The sequence below is a fragment of the Erinaceus europaeus genome, chromosome 9 (genome assembly GCF_950295315.1).
Source record: "Erinaceus europaeus chromosome 9, mEriEur2.1, whole genome shotgun sequence".
In the NCBI taxonomy this organism is placed as follows: domain Eukaryota; kingdom Metazoa; phylum Chordata; class Mammalia; order Eulipotyphla; family Erinaceidae; genus Erinaceus; species Erinaceus europaeus.
The window spans coordinates 45,066,654-45,085,194 of record NC_080170.1 but is presented as its reverse complement, the minus strand read 5'-3'; the positions used below and the strand labels follow the sequence as shown (position 1 = coordinate 45,085,194).

The window sequence follows — 18,541 nt, the reverse complement described above, 5'->3', positions numbered from 1 at the left end:
GATGAGCCCCCGCGGAAACCAAGGTAAAGGTTAACGACTGAAGGGGGAGTGAGACAGACGGAGACCGTGACTTGCAATCTCCCTTCAGTCTCCCTTAGACCCTAGCTGGAGGAGGCTGTTCCAGAAAGTGAACATTCCAGAAGGTGCTATGTGAACAGAGCCACTGGAGACTGCCACATTGCAATCTACAAGGGCGACTGCTAGACGCACAGCTTTCTCTGCCTTTTGCCCCTGGTCAGAGAAGGCCCTGTCCTACAGCTCCAGAGCCTAGGTGAGTTTGTTTTTGAACAGCAAAGAATATGCTGTGCTTTCTTTCATTTGATCCTACCCTTGCCCCACCTTCTTTCGGCCTTTGTGTTTTGATTTATCACAGATGTTAAGACAGATCCACAAAAACTTCTTGTCTCTGTCAACTTGATGTAAGACAGACATCCAGGAAAACAGACAAAGGAATGAGGCGTGGCCTGCACTGGTTAGGACAGACAGTCCTGACACAGGGCTTGCGAGTGTAGGTAGCTATGTGTGGATGAGGCAGGAGGGCAGAAAAGGAAGGAAAAATACACAGAAGTTGGGGACAGAGTCCTTGCATGGCTCACTTAGCCTTAAGGATGCTGAGCCCATCTGGAAGAGTTAGGTTGTCTTGCTGACTAGGCAGGGAGTAGGGCTTCCTGGAAAAAAAAACCATGGTGGTGCAGGTTCTAGAAAGAAGGCTCACGAATCAGGGTTTGCTTACAGAGGGTTGGAGACAAGCCAAGGGCTCACCTGAGAACCTCAGATGTTATTTTGTAACCCACCAACTCAGTACAGCCTAGGATGCCACTGTGCACGGGTGGTGGTGGTCACTGTTTACCTGGGGATCCACAGTCAGGCGTGGCATAGAGGATGCCCTCCCAGATCCCGCATGCTCCTTGGTGTCCGGAGGAAGGTAGATGTCATGGTTAGAGGGCTGCGCACTTTTTAATTCACTAACCTCTGGCTCCTAGAAATAAACACACAGCCGCACTTGTGGGACCTGGTTCCAGCTCCTCATCACGTCTCACCTCCAGAGGATGATTCTGCCTCCTCCACTCCAGGAATGGCATTTAAAAGACAGACTTCCATCTTTAAGGTCAGTGGTGTGTATGCACATGTGGTAGGCCAGATGTCCCAAACAGAGGACTCTCGCTAGAACAGGTGGGCCTGTCTCTCAAGACCAATATCAATCTTATTTATGCAGTTTGATTATCCAGGTATATCCATATCTGTTGGGTATCGCCAATCATGTCAGCCTATATAATCAGTAGCAAACATTACTGATGTTTCGTACTTTTGGGTGCCAACTCTCATACTGATCATTATTGTAAGCCAATGGCACGCCTCAAGGTGGGCCAGCTGGATGCCAAGTGCCCAGTGGCCACTGCATGAGCTTGGGCCACTCTACAGAGTGAGAACACTGGATTGGGTTGCTCTGAGGCTGCAGAATGTTTGCTTGGCAAGTGTACATGCCCTGTGGAGAGAGCTGGTGTCACCACATATAGAGCTGCCTTAGAAATTTCTACATGGGGCTGGGGAGAAAGCATAATGGTTATGCAAAAAGACTTTCATGCCTGAGGCTCTAAGGTCCCAGGTTCAGTCCTCAGCACCACTATCAGGCAGAGCTGAGAAGTGCTCTGGTATTAAAAAAAAAAAAAAAAAGTTTACATGGGCCACCAGATTAAAAAGAACAAAAAGAAGACCCAGCAGGTAAGACTCTCTTCTCTTTAGAAAGAGACACCTTCCGGAGGTTGTGTGTAGGGTGGCACTAAAGGAAGGGTGCCCTCAGCCTCTGCCACCCTCCAGATGAGTGTTCTGGTGGGACGGGGAGGGCTGCCTTCCTAGGGCCTGTTCTGGGTGCGCAGAGTGTTGGCGATTCATGTTGCACAGAGCACACAGGTCCAACTCCAAACAGATGTGGTGACAACACTACAGTCTATGGCTGTCAGGGGTGCAAGACACACATACTCCGGAGGCACGCACACAGATCATGGCCACGCCTCAGACATGGAGCCAGGGCCCCAAGGATGAGCAGGAGGACACCATTGTGAATGTGTCGCACAGGCTGACACCCAAACTGAGTCACAGACACCAGGACTGACTGAATGACAATGAGATGAACACACATCCAGGAAGTCCTGGCACTACAGCTCAGCCCCAGGGGCCCTATGAGAAAGGGGTAGGGACAGCTTCCTGTGGAAGAAAGAACATGCTACTGAGATTCCCCCACTAGACGGGTGAAAGGTGAGAGATCCTTTCACCACCAGTTTGTCCCTGGTGCTATCCCTCGGAGGGAAGACAGGAGGGTCACCTCAGGGACCCCTACCCAACTTACCCAAAGTCCTTCCAGGCAATCAGTTACGCACTGGGGTATCTGGTCTAGCTGTCCCACACCTCTCCTCCACTCAAACCACTGGAAAAGGAATTCCTGCCTCTGTTTTGAGTTAGACTGTTTTGTAACTCAAAGGTGACAAAGGCATCCATGTCACCCCTGAGGTAAGAAAATCAGTTAGGTTGTCTTGCTGACATAATTTAAGCAGCATAAAAGCCACAGAAGACAGTACATCCTATGTCTGTCTGGCCTTTTGCTAAAGGTAACTTTTGTCTTTTTCTTTCCAGGGTGACTGATGGTCACTGGGGATTTCCAGCTAAGCTTGGAAAGTTATCTTGTGCCTCCTGAACTAAGTACAACAGGTAAAGGTTGGTCTTTTGGGGTATCGCATCTTACCTTTGTGATCACAAGCCTGGTGTTCAATCTGCCTTCCCTAAGCTTAAACTTACTAGGTTTTTGGGAATTTTACCATTTGTTAGTGAAAACAGTGTAGGTTCAGGAAAGGGATTTTAAAGGCCTCTCAGAACAGCTCTGGCCTTGCAGAATCAAGGTCCAGAGGACCAGTGTGCCTGGGCCCCCACAAAGCAGAGGTCAGGTTCTGTGTCTCCTGCAGGGCCTGCTCGGGTGCCAGTGAGTATGGAGAAGAGGGTCTAGTGCTCCTCACCACAGCATTTCCTGATGACTTTGGCTTCTACCTCTGTGCCCCAGGGTGGTTAAGTTGATGGGGCTCTGCTGTAAGAACAATGTTCCTGTGGCAGGTAAGGGGCCTGGGTGTTTGTGAAAGCTGGAGAAGGGATCATTTTACAGAGACTCAGAGGAGCTCAGTTATGACAGGGGTAAGGGCAGGAAGCCCTTAAGGTGATCAGCTGGACTACCAGAAAGGGTTATCCAGCTGCCATAAAACTTGGAACTGAGAGCAGGAAGGGGCCAGGAAACCTGAGGAGTTTCTGAGGTCATATCATGCATTCATTCACCAGAGACTGCTGTTCCTGGAACTGTCCGTCCTCAGCAGAGTCCATACATGCCAGCTGGAATATTTCCTGGGGGGAGAGTGGACTCATGGAAGGATACCCGCTACGGCCGCTCCTGCAAAGCAACATCAGGGTCAGGCAATGCATGCTTGCAAGAGGCACATGTCACAGCTGCCATTCTGTCCCCACTCCAGACTGCCATCCCGTCAAAGGTAGCTTGGCCCAGAGCCAAAAGAGAGGCACCACTGTTTGCAGCCTGGTCTTGAAAGTGTTCATCATTCTGCCGGTGAACAGCTTATCTGTGACAAATGACATCACTCGTCCTAGTCGGCCAGATGTTAGGCCCATATTGGCTTGTAAAACAGTTTTTGCTCAGTTTCCCCAACTTGGCAGGAAAAATGCCAGTTTAATATTTAAGCCTCTGCTCAGTGTTTAGTAGGTGTGGTCTTCCAAGTGCCAAGATCCCTGGCCAAATGAAACCAGTCAGTGCTAAGCACACTTAGGGTCTCTGCACCAGAACCTGCCTTTGAGTTCCTCCACATTGCCGCCACCGTTCCTGGCTACCAGAACACTGGCATAGCCTCAGGGGGAGCGTTGGAAGCCAGGCAGGAGCTCTCCCAGTGGTGCACACTCCACCTCCACCAGGGACAGCCCTTGCAAAGTTGGGTCTGTTGCTACTGACTCTTAACTGGCCATTCTTGCTCCATACTTGTCCTAAGAGGTACTTTCAAATCATGCACAGGGCACAGCTCAGGTTCAAGGGCCCCACTGAACTGAAGGGAGCTTCAGTGCTGTGATCTCTCTTAAAGTAACTGTCAAGGCCGGGCAGTAATGTACCTGGTTGAACACACATATTACAGTGTGCAAGGACTCAGGTTCAAGAAGTGCTGTGGGTATATCTGTTTCTGTTGTTCTTCCTCTCTACTTCCCCCTTTTTCATGATTTCTAGCAGTCTCTATCCAAATAAATAAATAGATGAAGATAATAAAAATTAAAAATATATATATCCACAGGAACAATCTGACTTCAAAGATACAAACAGGGGGCCAGGCAGTGGTGCACCTGGTTAAGTGTATATATTACAGATTACAGTGCACAGTGACCCAGGTTCAAGCTCCTGGTCCCCGCTTGTAGGGGGAAAGCTTCATGAGTGGTAAATCAGGGCTGCAGGTATCTCTCCCTCTGTATCTCTCCCTGACCTATCAATTTCTGTCTCTACCCAATAAAAAAAATAAATACAAAAAAAGATCTTTTTAAAAAAAAGACACAAACAGAAGAAACTCATAACTCATCCCTCTGTGGAATCATCACCATGAGACTGGTGCGACATTACAATGACCTGGACAGCCATCAGTCATCTTCCTGAGGAAAGGTAAGAGCTGCTGCCCCCACTGTCATGTATCCCTAGGTGGCCCCTGTCCTGTGAGACACTAGGAGCTCAGGAGCCCCACCCATTCCACCTCCTCGAGTTGTACAGTTGGTACTCAGAGTGACCACCTGCTTGAATCACCACAGCAGCTACCTTCCTGAATTCTCCCTCACTCCCTGAATGTGCAGGCTTCAGGCTACCCCTGCAGCAGCTTCCCTGGAAGCAACGTGCTTGCTATTTAGAATTCAACATTCTTACTAAAGTCTCTTTCTATTTTTTTTAAATTTTTAAATTTCTTTTTGCCTCCAGGGTTATTTCTGGTGCTCAGTGCCTGCATCACTAATCCACTGCTCCTGTAGGCTATTTTTTACCCTTTTGTTGCCCTGGTTGGTTTATCGCTGTTGTAGTTATTATTGTTGTTGTTATGTCATCGTTGTTGGATAGGACAGAGAGAAAGGGAGAGAGGAGGACGACAGAGAGAGGGAGAGAAAGGCAGATACCTGCAGACCTGCTTCACCGCCTGTGAAGCGACTCCCCTGCAGGTGGGGAGCCAGGGGGTTGAACCGGGATCCTTACACCAGTCCTTGCGCTTTGCGCCACATGTGCTTAACCTGCTGCACTACCGCCAGACTTCCTAAAAGTCTCTTTCTAAACGAAGTTATCTCTAACCTGTTCTCCTGCATAAGTGCTCAAGTTATGCTGCGCTTTTTAGTTAATATATATATTTATTTCCTTATTATTGGATAGAGAGTAATAAATTGAGAGGGGAGAGGGAGATAAAGAGGGAGAAAGACAGAGAGATACTTGCATCCCTGCTTCACCACTTGTGAAACTTTCGCCCTGCAGGTCGGGGCTGGGGGATTGAACCTGGGTCTTTGCACACTGTAATCTGTGCATTTAACCAGGTGTGCCACTACCTGTCCTCCTGAGCTTTTTCTTCTTAGCATTTAGTAGAACTCTAGTAAAAATCACCAAAAATGTCAACATTCCTTCTGTACACAGCCACTCTGTTTCCTGTCTGTTTCTCCACCAGAGGCAGCTCCATCATGAGGGAGAAAAGCCCTGTCTCATGTTCACTGTGGAACACTGGAGTCACCTCCATGGAGCAGCACAGGGTCCTAGAAACACAGATGGATCTGAGGAGCCTGCACCCACATTTCAGGAGCTATTGCATCTACCTAGCAGTTACAAGCAGAAACCTGAGGGCCATTGGATTCTTCCTTTGAATCCCAGCTTACTTCTTGGTATTCTTTATTAGATGAGAGGGAGTAAGACACCTGCAGCACTGCTTCACCACTAATGAAGCTCCCTTCAAGACTGGGGGCTTGAACCCTGGCCCTTGGCCCCACTCTCATGTATCCCAAGAGCAGTGCCAGCTATGCAGCATCTGGCTTGGTTGTCTCCTCCCTCTGTCTAATCCAGACAGACACATGTCTATTTTCTGGTGCAGAAAATCCATGCTTAGCATATCAGGGGTTGGTGTAAAAATGACCCATGACTCACTCTTTTCCCCCAAGTGGGGTGTAACCTCTGAAAATAATCCCTTTAAAAAATATCATCAACATCACAGTCAGAAAGCAGTAGACACATGGGCGACTACAGATGGCCTCACTTCCCCAAAACTTAGTCCATAAAATGGACTCTGGTTAAGCCTGCTCACATAATGCTGGCTGGAAGAAGCCCCCCTCCTTGTTTGAAGCTGTCATAACTCATTACTTTTCTTTCTTTTTTTTTTTTTTTTTTGCCTCCAGGGTTATCGATGGGGTTCAGTGCCTGCACTATGAATCCACTGCTCCTGGAGACCATTTTTTCCCATTTTTGTTCCCCTTCTTGTTGTTGTTGTTATTATTGCTGTTGTTGGATAGGACATAGAGAAATTGAGAGAGGAGGAGAAGACAGAGAGAGGGAGAGAAAGATAGACACCTGCAGACCTGCTTTACCACTTGTGAGAGCCAGGGGCTCGAACTGGGATCCTTAAGCCAGTCCTTGTGCTTTGTGCCACGTGCACCTAACCCGCTGCACTACCGCCTGGCCCCCCACATCTCATTTCTGAATGAAAAATGCCTACATTTGAGGTTTGTTCCCATTTTTAATACCCAGTATTAAGAAGATGGTTTAGCCTGCTCTGTGCTTCCTTTTGTTCACTTTAGATATAACAGTGATGGAAAGATTCTGAGCTTAAAGTCCAGTGCAACTGCTTTTCCCTCTGAACCTTCAACTTCTTGGTTTTTAGTGGGGTGACCCTGGCACACCCTCTCCCCTCTTCCTCCCGCTTCCCCTGTGCTGGATCTCCAAGCAGGCTGCCTGTGCCTGTCTCTGACCTGACAGACATCTCTCACACCATCTGCACGGATAAGGTGTGGACCCTTGGTCCTACTCACAGGCCTGAGGTGGGGTCCTGCTGGAGGTAGGGCAGGGCTTTGGCATTGGCAATTATCTCCTGAGGCAGGGATGAGGGCTCCATGCGCTGGAACATGGGTGCATTTTTCTGTGTTCAAAATAGGAAGGACAAAAAGAGGACCTTAGCTGACTGTGAGAAAAAAATGCAGCTTCAAGTAGAAATAAGCTCCAAACTGTGACCTGGTCTGCTTTCACCTCTGAATCCCTAAGTTTGTAGTCTCTAGACACATCTGTCCTCCTTAGCTCTGTCTCTGAGCAGTTGCAGGACACCCCAGTTCCAGGATGCAAAGGCCCGCCCCTCTGGGGTCTCCAGGTGACTCCCCCCAATGCTGGGAACCTTCACCTGCTCCTCCAGCTGCTGCCTTTGCTTCTTCACCTTGCTCTGCTTGTAGTAGTCCATGATCATCATCGCTGCATAGATCTTGCCCACAGTCAGGTCTGAGGCTGGACACACAATGCAATGCGGCAGAGGGAGAGTATGGACAGCCCATTTTCCAAGCTTACCTCCCCCACCAGCTGATAATTATTGAAGCCTTCAAAGAGGCTGGGACCCCAGATCACAAAACATATTGTTCCCCCTTCCCTTCCAGAGAGCCAGCGATGACACCCGCCAAGAGCACTGCTTTTGCTGGCCTGCATTTCCACCTCTAGGTAACAACACCCTTTCCAACCTCAAGAGAGTCTATTAAACAGTATTTCAGTGCAGTGCCACCAAAGGCTTCAATCACAACTAAAGTCAACAGGCACTCAGGAAGTGAAAGACTTGACTTTTCTATGGGTAAAAAAACAAGGTCCCTGCCACCCAAATCTCCTAGATCATGTTGTGGCCTCCGCCCCCCCCCCCAACTGTGGGAGAAAAGCACGCAAGGAGGAGACCCTCACCTTTGGGCATGGGTACAAGCAGGTCTAGCATCTTCTGGGACAAGTGAGGCCAGATGGCTAGGGTCTCCTTCTGTAGCTCTGAGTCAAGCTGCTGCCTGTCTGCACCACCTAGGAGGAGAAGGGTTATCAACACAGAGCAGGTGAAATGTTCAAACACTGTGGGAACAAGCAGGGGCAGGCACTGCCTGCCTCAGCACTATACCACGTCCTCAAAGGAGACCTTGGGCCCTGGGTGCATAGACAGACCCTGCTATCACACCAGGCCCATCTACTGAAGAAGTGGTTATTTGGCTCCTGTTTTCAGTGCCTCAGGAATATCCAGTCACTGACACCTAAGACCCTGAGGTTCAGTAAGCCTTCCAAGTGCTCAGGATGTCAAAGGTGAAAGGAGAGCTCCCTGCACTGTTAGAGGGACATGCTTATTCCAGTGACTGACTCCACGGTCTGTGTGATCTGATTTTTTTTTAAATTTTATTTATTTATTTTCCCTTTTGTTGCCCTTGTCTTTTTTTTTTTTTTTTTTTTTTTACTTTTGCTGTAGTTGTTGTTGATGTCATTGTTATATAGGATAGAGAGAAATGGAAAGAGGAGGGGAAGACAGAGACAGGGAGAGAAAGATAGACACCTGCAGACCTGCTTCACCCACTTGTAAAGCGATTTCCCTGCAGGTGGGGAGCTGGGGTCCTTACACCGGTCCTTGTTCTTCGTGCCACATATGTTTAACCTGCTGCGCTACCGCCCGACTCCCTGATCTGATTTTAAAAGAGATTTGGATCAGCATCTCCAACGGCCTGTCGAGCAACATGCCCAAGTTTTACTGTGACTACTGCAATACAGACCTTACCCATGACTCTCCATCTCTGAGAAAAATACACTGCGGTGGCAGAAAACACAAAGAGAATGTGAAAGACTACTATCAAAAATGGATGCAAGAGCAGGCTCAGAGCCTGACTGACAAAACAACCACTGCATTTTAACAAGGTAAAATTCCTCCTACTCCATTCTCTGCAGGGGCTATGATCCCATTTCTGCCGCGTCTCCCAGGTCCTCCTTGCCCTCGTATGATGCCTGCACCCCATATCAGAAGCCCTCCCATGATGCCTCGTCCTCCTGGGATGATGTGGGGCTTGCTCCTGGAATGAAGGCCACATACCGATGATGCGTGGGCCCCCAATGATGAGACCTCCTGCCTGTGCCATGATGGAGCCCACTTGGCCACAAATGACTTGATCAGAAAAATAAGGAAAGAGAAGAACTTCTTTCAGTTTTCATTACTTTTTACTTCACCAAGAGATCACGGCGCTGTGACTCTGGATGTTTTCTAACAGTGTGGCAAGTGGCCAGGAAGATTGGATTCCCCTTCCTATCACAGAGAGAATAATTCTGGAGTAAGGGACAAATAAAAAAGTGATCTTCATATGTATTGTGAAAATAAACGTTAACATTTTTAGTTAAAAAAAAAGGGGGGGTTTGGATCAAAACAGAGCAGGAAGGTCAGAGGTCTACCTGGCAGTGGCAAGCCTTTTCTCTCCTGAATTGTGCGGTACTGTCCCGAGAGTACCTACTGGAAATGGGACAGGTGTCCCAGAAGAGGAGGAAAAAAACAATATACATCTTTCTACAACGCCTACTGTGTGTGAGGCATGGAAGTCTGCACCCTCCTCAAGCTAAAAGGAGGCCCCAAATCTTCATTAGATGTGAGGAAAGCAAATACTAAAGGGACTGGACTACAGAGGTGACAGTGGGTCCCAGGTAGCTGTCCAGGTAGCGCATGACCTGGACAGGTCACAGCATTGCTGGGTGGACATGAGTTTGAAGTCTCCTGTGGGGGCTGACCTTTGGCAATCTTTATGTCCAGGGCGGTTCGGATCAGGGCCATGAGCGTGGACGTGAAGTGGACGGTCATGTCCTCAGCCACCGGCATATTCATCAGGACCAACCTCTGCGTGAGAGAGAGAACAGCAGCAGCAGGAGACAATATATATATATATATATATATCGAGAGGAACCTCAGTGAGAAGGGAAAGACGAGTGCAGAGGTCAAATGCAGAGACAAAAAGAAGGGCAAGGATTCCCCAACCCCTGTATGGGCCTGCCAGGAAAGGCAGGTTCTGCTGCTGCTATCTGGCTGGCTTTTGATTTTTCCTGGGGAATGATGTCAATTCCAAAGGAAGGGGGGGTTATGCCATTCTCTAGGAGCCTCCAGAGAATGTCTTTCATAGGGATAGGAAGTGACTCCTGGAAGCAGGGCCTAGGGACAAGAGGAGCTCTGGGAAGGAGACTTCTCGTTCCTTGACAAGGCTGCTTTCTATGGCCACTTGTCCCATGAACACCCCAAACTCAGATGGCAAGAACACTGCGGGGGGTTTGCTTTATTTCTGACTTCAAGATGCTATCCCGGTGCCCCCCTTTTTGAGTCTTTACAAGGTGAAGTTTGCCAGCACAGACATGCAATATCAACTGATCTGAAGGATGAGATGGAACAGGGTGAGAAGGGACGGGGTGCAACCAGGGGCATGGGAGGCTTGGGAGCACAGAAAGGAGAGAATGAGAGAGGAGTGAGCAAGGCAGGAGCAGAGTGGGCAGGCCTTGGTCCCCTCACCAGAAGGAAGGGATCACACTGACAAGGCCAAATCCACTTTCCAGAGAGTATCTTGCTTTTGGAATCTTGTCCCTCTAGCCCCACCTGCCCCCACTCCCTTCTTTCACCAGGCTTCCTCCCAGAAGTTCTAAGACCTCAGGGCCACAGTCTATTGCTTGGGGGGGGGGTGGGCTCTGAATGTGACTGATACCCACCATATGCAAAGAGGACACCAGCTCTAGGCCGAGCATGAGGGCCTTGCATTGGAGTGAATGGGGCTGCTCAGGGCCTGCTTCGTGGGGCTGCTGGGAGGGAGGGCACAAGAGAGAAGTCCCGGCAGAACCACCCATCTAGCAGGGTGCATGGAGTCTCTTCCCCAAAACCGGGTCTCTGAACACTCTGTCAATGGCATCTAGGAGTGCAGAGCCTATATCTGGCTCTAGGTCTCCTAAGTTTTTATTGCCACCAGGGTTATCTTATCGCTGGGGCTCAGTGCCAGCGCTACTCCTCCTCCTGAATCTACCGCTCCTGGTGGTCATTTCTCTCTGTCCTTTCTAATTTTTACTAGATAGGACAGAGAGAAATTGAGAGAAGAAGGGGGAGACAGAGGGATAGTACCGGCAGCCCTACTTCACTGTTCATGAAGCGGATCCCACTAAGGGTGGGGAGCAAAGACTTGAATCTGGGTCCTTGCACTTAGTAATATATGCTCTTAACTGTGTGTGCCACCACCTGGCCCCAATCTCCCACTTCCTTAAGGTTTTAGTGAAGTGGCAGAGTGGTTGGAGCCTACTCTTAGTTACAAGAAAGAGCTCCCGGATTCTGAGTGAGTCCATCCACCCAGGGGACTGATCGGGATGATGACTAATGTGCAGAAGCCAGTCCAGGGCAAGGCACTCCTGCATGAGTACTCCTGGTAGGTGACCTCCCAGGAACACTACTGCTTGATGCACCCTGGAACCAGGCAGGCACCCCCTGCCCAGCCATGCTGGCAAGGCAAACCCATTGCTGTTGCAAATTGGGCCCAGCTTGGTTCATCCTGTCTTCCCCTAGATCATCGGTCTAACAGGAGGGGAAAAGGCTGTTCTCACCATACAGCCTGGGACAGACAAGGTCCTGACCCTCTTTTCTCTCTCATATCTAGGAGGGACCATGCCAGGGTCCCTTCCTGTGTTCCAGAAAAAGAATTCCATCTGCTCAGAGTTTCCCTGCTACCATTTTCTTCTGGAGCCACATTTAGAGGACTTTCTGTCTGTTCTCTCTAGCTGGTCTGGTGGAAGAGGTTTGTTTCATAAAAATAAAAACAGAGGAAGCCAAAAATGAGCTCTGCCAGCCATTCACTGAGACTTCCTTCATGCGCACAGCTGCTCCCCCAGGCCACTCTGGCTCCTGCTGGGGCAAGTACATGACAACACCCCCTTTCTACAAACCACTCACAAGAAGCCACATACTTGGCACAACACACACAGACCACACACAAAAGGCCACGCTGAGAAGAGCAAGCACCCCTGCATGGAGCCTGTCTTGTCCTGCCAGGAACCTGCCTGCCACTGCTCTCCTCCACTCCCTCTTCCGCCTCCCCGGCCCACCTTCCTCCCCATCCTGGGACATCTTCCCTGTCTGTCTCTAGCCCAGAACAAAGGAAGATGTGATCTACCTTATACGCCACCTTGGAGGGACATCTCTTGCCGAGGCCTAGCGGTGGTGACATGAGAGTCAGCATTTCATACATCTCAGTGTAATGGATGCGGCCACTGCTCAGGGAGGGGATGCGGGGCAGGGAGGATGGATGCAGGGGAACGGGGGCAAGGAAGAGGGGACAGGCATTCCCAGAGAGCCGGAAAAACAACAACAACAACAACAACAACAAAAATGAGACCAACAAAAGAATCCAGGAAACAGGAAAGGAAAAAAAAAACAGAACAAAATGGACAGACAGGAAAAGAACAGGAGATCTGTTAATCAAAGCGAATCATCCAGGTGTAGGTTTATAGCACGCCCCGCACAGACCAGGAAACAAGCTCCCCCGTTCACACCGCCATGGGACTGACTCAGTTTCTCCACCTGGGTCAGCCTCCCGGCTTCCCTCATCCCTCCTGCGATTTCCTCATCCATCTCCAACAAGCTTGTTGGTGATCCCAGGACTGTGTGCGAGCGCTATAAACGGGATAGACGCCGTTCCAGCCATGGGATAGATGTGGGGGGCCAGGGGCTGGTCTGAAGTCAGACCTCTGTCCTCTGAAGCCACTGGCGGAAGGGTGTGTATCCCCCTGCGCTGTGTGCAGCAGGAGGCATGGACTGCACCCAAGGTGGGGCGCCTGTGGCTTGCTGGTGAGTCGGCCTGTTGCTTCCACCTGGTTCTGTGAAGAGAGTGTGTGGCGCCCCGCCATGCCGAGGCACACATGCCAGGGTGGGGAGACCACACACCCCAGGAGGAGGGGGCTCTCTGGCATGCCATGCGGGCCTCCCGGCTGTCCCACATGCGGCCGTGGGGTTTGATGGGGGAGTTTAAAGAGTCTAAGCAGAGGCGGCTGCCTGGCTTCCCGGGGGCCAGGGCCCCCATGTCACCAGGCTGAACCCTGGCCCAGCTGGCACCTTCCCAAAGGTCTAACAGCTGGGCTGCACTGGCACCCAGGGACCCTGTGAGGCAGGGAGGATGCTAGAGCAGGTCTGGGGTTCCCAGGGTCTGGCAGAGTGGAAGATGGAGAATCTACATGCTCCTGAGTAATGCCCTTGAATTCATAAGCAAATGAGCCCCTCGCCTCTCAACAAGACCTGGCAGGACCCTTGTGGAGCAGGGAGTCAGTCCAGGAGTCTTTTTTAGCTCCTCTGCCACCACCAGGCCCATCCTCCCACTTGCTTGCTTGCTCACTCTATCACGCCCTGCCTCCCTGCTGCCCTACCGCCCTCGCCATCAGCACACCTGACCCAACTCGCCAGGAGCTAGAGCAGCTGAGAGGACCGACCGGTCCCACCTGCTGCACTGCATGAGCAGGGAAGGCTGCTTCCCTAGAGGAGGTGTCCCTGTCCCCACAGATGGGCAAGCAGGACTCCCAGATGGATTAGAGCTTCTGCCTGCATCCTCCAGAGTGGGAAGGGCCCTCTGGCTCACCCACAGACTTGAGGGTAGGGTGAGGAGGGCCTGTGCACGGTGTGTGCACAAGCACGTGAGCAAAGGCAGAGGTGTCAAATCGGCCTCCCTATTAACTTCTTTACTCTTTCTGTTCGTCTCTGGCCCCCCCCCCCCACATGTCCTCCATTCTCAGCTAACAGCTGCTGCTTCTGGGGGTGGGAAGGGGCTGCACCTCTTTAAACTCAAAGGAAAGCGACATGAAGGCTCCCTCATGTGGCGCAGCAGTGGAGGTGGAGGTGGTGGTGGAGGTGCAGGAAAGAGGGGGTTGAAGGTGCACCCCACCGCCAGGCGGCGAGGGACTAGGGGGCAAACCTTGCAAGCCACCCTGTAGGGGCAGTTCTCTCCCAGGCCCAGCGGTGGTGAGATCACCCGCACTAATTTGTACATATCCTTATACGGGATCCTGCCGCTGCAAAGGAAGCACAGGCAGTTAATAGGGCTCTGAGACGCAGGGCAGCAAGGGGGCAGCTGTGGGAGGGAGGGTAGAGCCAGGTCTGTGGAACCCAACACCCTTTCCAACTGTGCTCCTCTGTTTGCTTTGGATGTCATCCAATGCCCAGACAGACAGCCAGATAATGAGGGCATCCCCAGACCCCCATTCTGCTCAGACCTGGTCAGATGCAGAAAATAGACCCTGGCTTGTGCTGGGACTCCCCCTGTGAACTCCCAAATGCCTGAGTCAGCTGTCAAGAGCAGAGGCCAGCTGTGGGGAGGGCTGACTCAGTGGTCTAGCCCTCACATCTTCCTGCAGCCTCCAGACAAGTCTCCATGAGGCTGGGCGACAGGGATCTTGCCAAAGACCCGCCTCTCTCTGTGGCAGTTTCCGCGAGTTCAGCTTGGGTAAGCTCCTCTTTGGTTCCGGGAGACTGCTGAGGTTAGTGCCAGGAAACAAAATGGGAGAAAGCCCTGGGGATGTCCCCTTGTCCATCTCCTACTGCCCAGTCCCCAAGGCACCTTGGCTGGATCCAGAAGGAATCTCAGGAATAGCAGGCAACCTACCAAACCCTCCCTGTTCACACGTGCCTGAGAGAGTGCCCTTGCTGTCCCTGAAAGGGACAGCGTTGCTTTTCAGTGGCTCAAGCACCCGTGTAGCCAGGAAGCAGAGTAAGGAAGCAGTGGCTAGGGGTCCATAGGTCCTGGGCGGTAGCTGGGGTGGGGCAAGGAGACACCTTTTGGCTTTGATGAGGGTGTCCAGTGGGAGTTAGAAAGCTGCGCTTGGTACTCAAAGCCCACTGCTTCCTCTCCCCAGCCTTTTCTTGCTTTGGGTTGGCTGCTCCTTTTTCCAGCAGCTCAGCAGTTCTTCCAAAGCTTCTTGGAGGGAAATTTAACCATTTGTTCTTTGGTGCTTCCTGGTGGTTGTGGTGAACTCAGCTGCTTTTGCCGGAGGCTGGCTCACTCTGCCTTGTCCCCCAGCCCTTCATCTTACAAAGCTCTGAAACTCAATGCAATGAGTTACACTATGAGCCTCCACGCAGACAGGAGGTTCTTCCTTGTCCTCTGTCCTTTCCAATTCACGTGTCTGAACTTCATGCTCAGTCCTCAAGGAATCGTTTCTGCCATGGGCAGGCATCAAGGGCAGGAGTACATGTGACACATGTGGTGTGTGGGTCCCAGGAAGCAGGTTTTGAGATCCCAGCCCACCTGAGCGAGGCCAGGCGGGGAAGGAGCTCTTTACTCACAAACAGTGAAGAGGTGCCATTTAGCAGTTATGCGCACAATTGGGCACAACCCTCACAAGCAGTCTAATATAGAAACATCATAATCCTCGTGTTACAAAGTTCAGAGTAGTTAGCAAACTTGTCTGAAACTACAGAGCAAAGAAGTTTGTGGCGGCCCCTTCTGGAACACTGACCCTTCTTTTCCCAGTGGTGCTCTTCTAGCAAGTGAGTCTTCAAAGGAAGAGCTGCTCCCACTGGGACTGGTGCTCATTGAGCCCCCAGCAGTGACCCGGGCTCAGCAGCATCCCAGGAGGCTGGCTTTTGGGAGGGCTCTCAGAACAGGAAGGGGCTCCAGGTGGAAGCAACACGGCCCCTTCTAGTGAAGGGTAGCCCTCCTGGTGGTGTTTTCAGGGAGGTCCACAGCAGACGGTTGGTGAGGTGAGATCCTAAAGTCACTGGGGTGTGGACAGGATGCCTTCTTGGAAATGGATACTCTTGAAGCTCTCACTGTCCTCAACCCAGAAGTTTAAAAATATTGCCTTTGACTCTAAAACAGGGGTCAGCAAACATTTTCTGCAAAGGCTCATATAGTACATTTCAAATGTGAACTTCTCACCGCTTCTGCCACAGTGATTCAACTGTGACAACCACAGTGGGTACCAGAAATCTGTGGTGGCTATGCACTAGTCGATATTTATGTGCAGGGTCAAAGTCAACGCATGGGCTATAGTTTGCCAACCCCTGATCTAAAGAGAGGCTGGGAGAGACCTGGATAGGCTTTCCTGCCATTTAAACTCCATTCCATGCAAGAAAATTCTACCAGTTGGGATTAATTGGAAGAACAACTTGTTAGATTTTGCATATAATTTCAGAGTTGCCCAAACCATACCTTTTGTAAGGGATGGTACAGATGGTATTAAGGTCACTGATAACAAAGAAAGGCTAGGTGTCCTGCTGGCCTAGAAAGCCCCAGGTGGATCCCAAGGGTCCACTAACCACTGGCAGGCAAAAAAAAAAAAAAAAGAAAAAAAGAAATATTCAGGGAGGGTTCTCAGAAGACGGAATCCCACGTTCTGAGTGAGGACTGTGGAAGGACAAGGGAGGAGGGGGACAGAGGTCCCAGTCTCTCCCATTAACCACACCCAGAGGAATTTTCTTATCCCATTAACAAGTTTAGGAAGTTCAAACTCCAGCCCTTGAGGACCCTTGGGACCTCCAGAGGCCCTCGACACACATCAGTGGCTGAGGGGCCTACATACCATGCAGCTCTGTCATATTCAGCCCAGACTCGAACAAACTCATCCAGGTGGTGAGGCCCCAGGATGGAGGAGTCCCGGGTCAGATACTCAAAGTTGTCCATGATGACTGCCACAAAGAGATTGAGCATCTGCGGGGCAAGAGGGAGAGAAGGGTTTAGGGGAAGATCCTGGGCAGACATCTAGGCCAAAGGTTCCCAACCCTAGCCTGCAAACTCGCTGAGGCTCTGAGGATTCTACCCAGACGCAGCACGTTTTCCTTGTCTGCGCAGATAAGGAGTTATTTCGTTGTCCTAGGCTTCTCACTTGTCTGCACAGTCTGCCACACTCATTCTGATAACTCGCTCACTTTATTGAATTTTACTGCTGCAGAGACAAGATCTTTAGAGCTAGAGGAAGCTGGATCTGAAGCCAACCCTGCTCTGGCCCCTCCCAGCCTCCCCAGCCTCGCTTCACAAGAGGAACTGCCGGGAGCACACTGACCATGTCTCTTGGAACTCACTGCAGGGGCTCTTGAAGGCTTCTTGGCTCTGAGGTGGCTCCCACATCCACACGTCCCACTCACTTGTTCAACAACGCTCTTTGTGCACCCAGTATATCTCCCTCTCCCTCCCAGAGATCAGGGTGCTGAACAGCACTGAGCTCATTACTTAAAACTCAGTTTGTCTACACCTCTCTCCCAGACTCTCACTAATGTAGCAAAATCATCAGTACTGATACTGTGTTACGTCTCTATCACCCACTATTTGTCTCAGTGCAGCTCTGACCTGGGTGGGAGACGTCCTCAACATCTGCCATCCAAGGATGTGAGTGCCACTGGGCACACTGGCATGCTCAGCTCCACACCCTGGCAGCTGGTGCCATGTGAGCCTCTGGAAATCAATCTCTCTCTCCCTCTTGCCTCCAGGGTTATCGCTGGGGTTCAGTGCCGGCACTATGACTAGACTGCTCCCGGCAGCCATTTTTTCCATTTTATTGGATAAGATAGAGAGAAATTGAGAGAAGAGAGAAAGATAAAGAGGGAAAGAGAATGACACCTGCAGACCTGCTTCACCATTCGTGAAGCATCCTTCCTACAGGTGGGGAGCCGGTGGGCTTGAACCCAGATCCTTGTGTGGTCCTTGTGCATCGTACTACGTGTGCTTAACTGGGTATACGACTGCCCCAACCCAGCCTCTGGAAATCTCTCCAGAGCTGCTGTTCCCAGGGGCTGTGTGACTTGCCCAAGGTCACAAAGTAAGTCTCATGCAGGGCTGAGGTTGGCGAGGCTGCTGGCTCCCTCTGAATATAGCCTCTTTAAAAATACCACTCGTGTGAATTATGCAGGAGGCTCTCTTGCAAAATCCTGCAAGTACCTTTATAGTCTCTAATGAATTTTTCAGTTCTATCTTGGGTTTCTTTTAACTATTTATTATTCAGCACTTAAACCATGGAGGACAAAATGGAGATGGGGCCCCGAGACTGGTCCCAGGTCACTCCTCCATCAGTGCTCAGACCCTGTGTATGTTTCACCCTGCCTGTGGGTGACAGAAGGCCCTTGCTCACAGCAGCATTACCCCAGTGTCAGGCTGCATGTGAGCCTTTACCACTCAATGCAAATGTGAAGGATGAGGTCGGGGAGAAAGCACCATGGCTATGCAAAATGCTCTCATGTCTGAGTCCCTAAGGACCCAGATTTAATCCCCTGCATCTCTTTTTTTTACTGAGGTTGAGCAGTGTTCAAGTAATAATAATAATAATAGTAATAATGTGCGGAGTATGCTGAGCAGGTGAACGAATAAAACAGAAACTCCACTCACATCATTCTAAATTTCCTTTCCATGGCTTCTGCTACACACTTTATCTCCATCTTTGCAAAGAGGATACTGCTTTTTTTACATTAAAAAAAAAAAAGAAAGAAACTCCTCACACCTATGAGACGGAAGCACATAAAAACAGATGCACCAG

At 50.6% G+C, this 18,541-nt stretch overlaps 1 protein-coding gene and 1 pseudogene across 12 annotated transcripts in view; one reads left to right on the top strand and one right to left on the bottom strand.

Moving 5' to 3' along the window:
* The window catches only part of CACNA1E (calcium voltage-gated channel subunit alpha1 E), a 558,522-nt gene that overhangs the window by 10,961 nt on the left and 529,020 nt on the right, over positions 1–18,541 (bottom strand). For 9 of the 12 annotated variants that reach the window (XM_060197790.1, XM_060197787.1, XM_060197789.1 and 6 more), the window contains 8 exons: positions 16,598–16,725; positions 12,205–12,301; positions 9,803–9,908; positions 7,967–8,074; positions 7,428–7,528; positions 7,066–7,172; positions 3,319–3,430; positions 851–979 (listed from right to left, as the gene is read on the bottom strand). In XM_060197790.1, the coding sequence (XP_060053773.1) occupies positions 851–979; positions 3,319–3,430; positions 7,066–7,172; positions 7,428–7,528; positions 7,967–8,074; positions 9,803–9,908; positions 12,205–12,301; positions 16,598–16,725 (888 nt within the window). Of the gene's footprint in view, positions 1–850; positions 980–3,318; positions 3,431–7,065; positions 7,173–7,427; positions 7,529–7,966; positions 8,075–9,800; positions 9,909–12,204; positions 12,302–13,992; positions 14,090–15,299; positions 15,794–16,597; positions 16,726–18,541 lie in introns of those variants that run through there. The other 3 variants (XM_060197783.1, XM_060197793.1, XM_060197792.1) reach the window with 3 other exon arrangements.
* LOC132540395 (U1 small nuclear ribonucleoprotein C-like) lies at positions 8,756–9,231 on the top strand (annotated as a pseudogene).